We start from the raw sequence: 1675 nt of genomic DNA, 5'->3' as shown, positions 1-1675 counted from the left end.
AGAGTCAGGAGCCCAGAGGAGGGGGCAAAGGATGTGAGGGGGTGGGGGCAGAAAGTGGAAATGAAAGCAGACAACAGAACATTGCTAGAGAGCAGGAAAGGAGGTGAAAGGAGACAATTTTAGAGAAAGTTTTTTTTCGGTCGCTACCCGGATTCGAACCCGGGACCTTTGAATGAGAGGCCAACACCTTAACCTTTAGACCACGAGAGCCCCCGTTAACAATTGGTATCTATAGAAGGTACGTGTATTTATAATATATTATCATTTAAAACATATTTATAACAGGTATTTGAGGAGTAGATATTTTTAACAGGTATTTTTTTATAGACTCATTTATAACACGTATTTGCCCAGCAGATATTTATAACAGATATTTGTAGTAGATATCTATAACAGCTATTTGTAGTAGGTATTTATAGAAACTATTTATTTATAGAGATATTTATAACAGATTTTTATAGAGATAATTACAGCAGGTATTTGTACAGATATTTATAGCAGGTATTTATAGAGACAATTATAGCAGGTATTGATAGAGACATTTACAGCAGGTACATGTATTATAAAGATATTTAAAGCAGGTATTTATAGAGATATTTATAGCAGGTATTATAGAGATATTTCTAGCAGATATTTCTATCAGCTCTTTATTTCTCCCATTTCTCCCACAAGTGCGTACTCACGGAGGGGATAAGGCAGAGCTGGTAAAACAACGTCTCTTTTATCAGCAGGTTGGAGCATGTCTCGGGTTCAACTTCGCTGGTGGGACAGACATATCAGAACATAAAATGAACGAAAAATTATCCAAATGTTTCTCTCTTTCTCCTACTAATGTCTCACTATCTGAACTATGACCCCTTCCCCTATCCCAGTACTCCAACACCCCGCCCCAACCCCTCCCCTTTTTTTCTTTTGTTTCTGTTTTTTTAACAGTCCTTCTAAACTTTTCATTTTGCACCCCACTCTTTTTTTTTACACAGCACTCCCTTTCAAAGTACGTAGTACATATTTAAAGTGCCCCCATTTGAGACTCTGAATAAAAGCTATCCGTCGGTTAGTCTTTTTTTTTTTATCCCTTGCCCATTTATATGAGATTGACGCCATCTGATTAGTAGAAAAAAGTGCTTATTATAGTGTCAAATAGTGTATTACGTGCAAACTTAGTAAGACAAGTAACTGTTTCAGCAGATAGACATTCCAGGATTATAGATGTACATCATCCTCGGGTAGTCTGGCATGACCGGAGAGAAGGATCCAACCACAGCAGAGCACCCGCCAACCCCCCACTCACGCCACAAGTGGGACAAAGACTCACGTCTTGTTCCGCTCCACGGGGTCTCCTTTGATGTACTTGAACAGCGCGTTCAGTAAGCCCGCGGTTTCCATGGCGACCTCCCTGACCTCCCTGACCTCCCTGACCTCCCTGCACCTCCTGGCGGCTTCTCTCTCGACCTTGACCCTTCTCCTCTGTGATGCAGTTGAAAAAGAAAAAAAACAACAGCTCGAGAGCAGTGTAAGAAAAGATGGTCGCTTTTAATTAAGAACAAACGGGCTAACCTAGATTTCGGGGGTTTCCAGAACTCTTGACCGACACCAAAAGTGGGCACACACACACCCCCACACACACACACACACACACACCCCACACACACACAAACACACACACACACACACA

General features: G+C 41.3%; 1 protein-coding gene across 1 annotated transcript in view; it reads right to left on the bottom strand.

Annotated features, from left to right (window-relative positions):
- LOC101846263 overlaps positions 1-1675 on the bottom strand; it is a gene marked incomplete at its 3' end in the record, with an annotated part of 7954 nt that overhangs the window by 1590 nt on the left and 4689 nt on the right. The window contains 2 exon segments of the mRNA XM_013090574.2: positions 684-759; positions 1316-1467. Of these exon segments, the coding sequence (XP_012946028.1) occupies positions 684-759; positions 1316-1386 (147 nt within the window).

Source organism: Aplysia californica, unplaced genomic scaffold (genome assembly GCF_000002075.1).
Source record: "Aplysia californica isolate F4 #8 unplaced genomic scaffold, AplCal3.0 scaffold01345, whole genome shotgun sequence".
Lineage (NCBI taxonomy): Eukaryota > Metazoa > Mollusca > Gastropoda > Aplysiida > Aplysiidae > Aplysia > Aplysia californica.
Note: the sequence above shows the minus strand (reverse complement) of the source record. Positions and strands in the feature narration are given on the sequence as shown.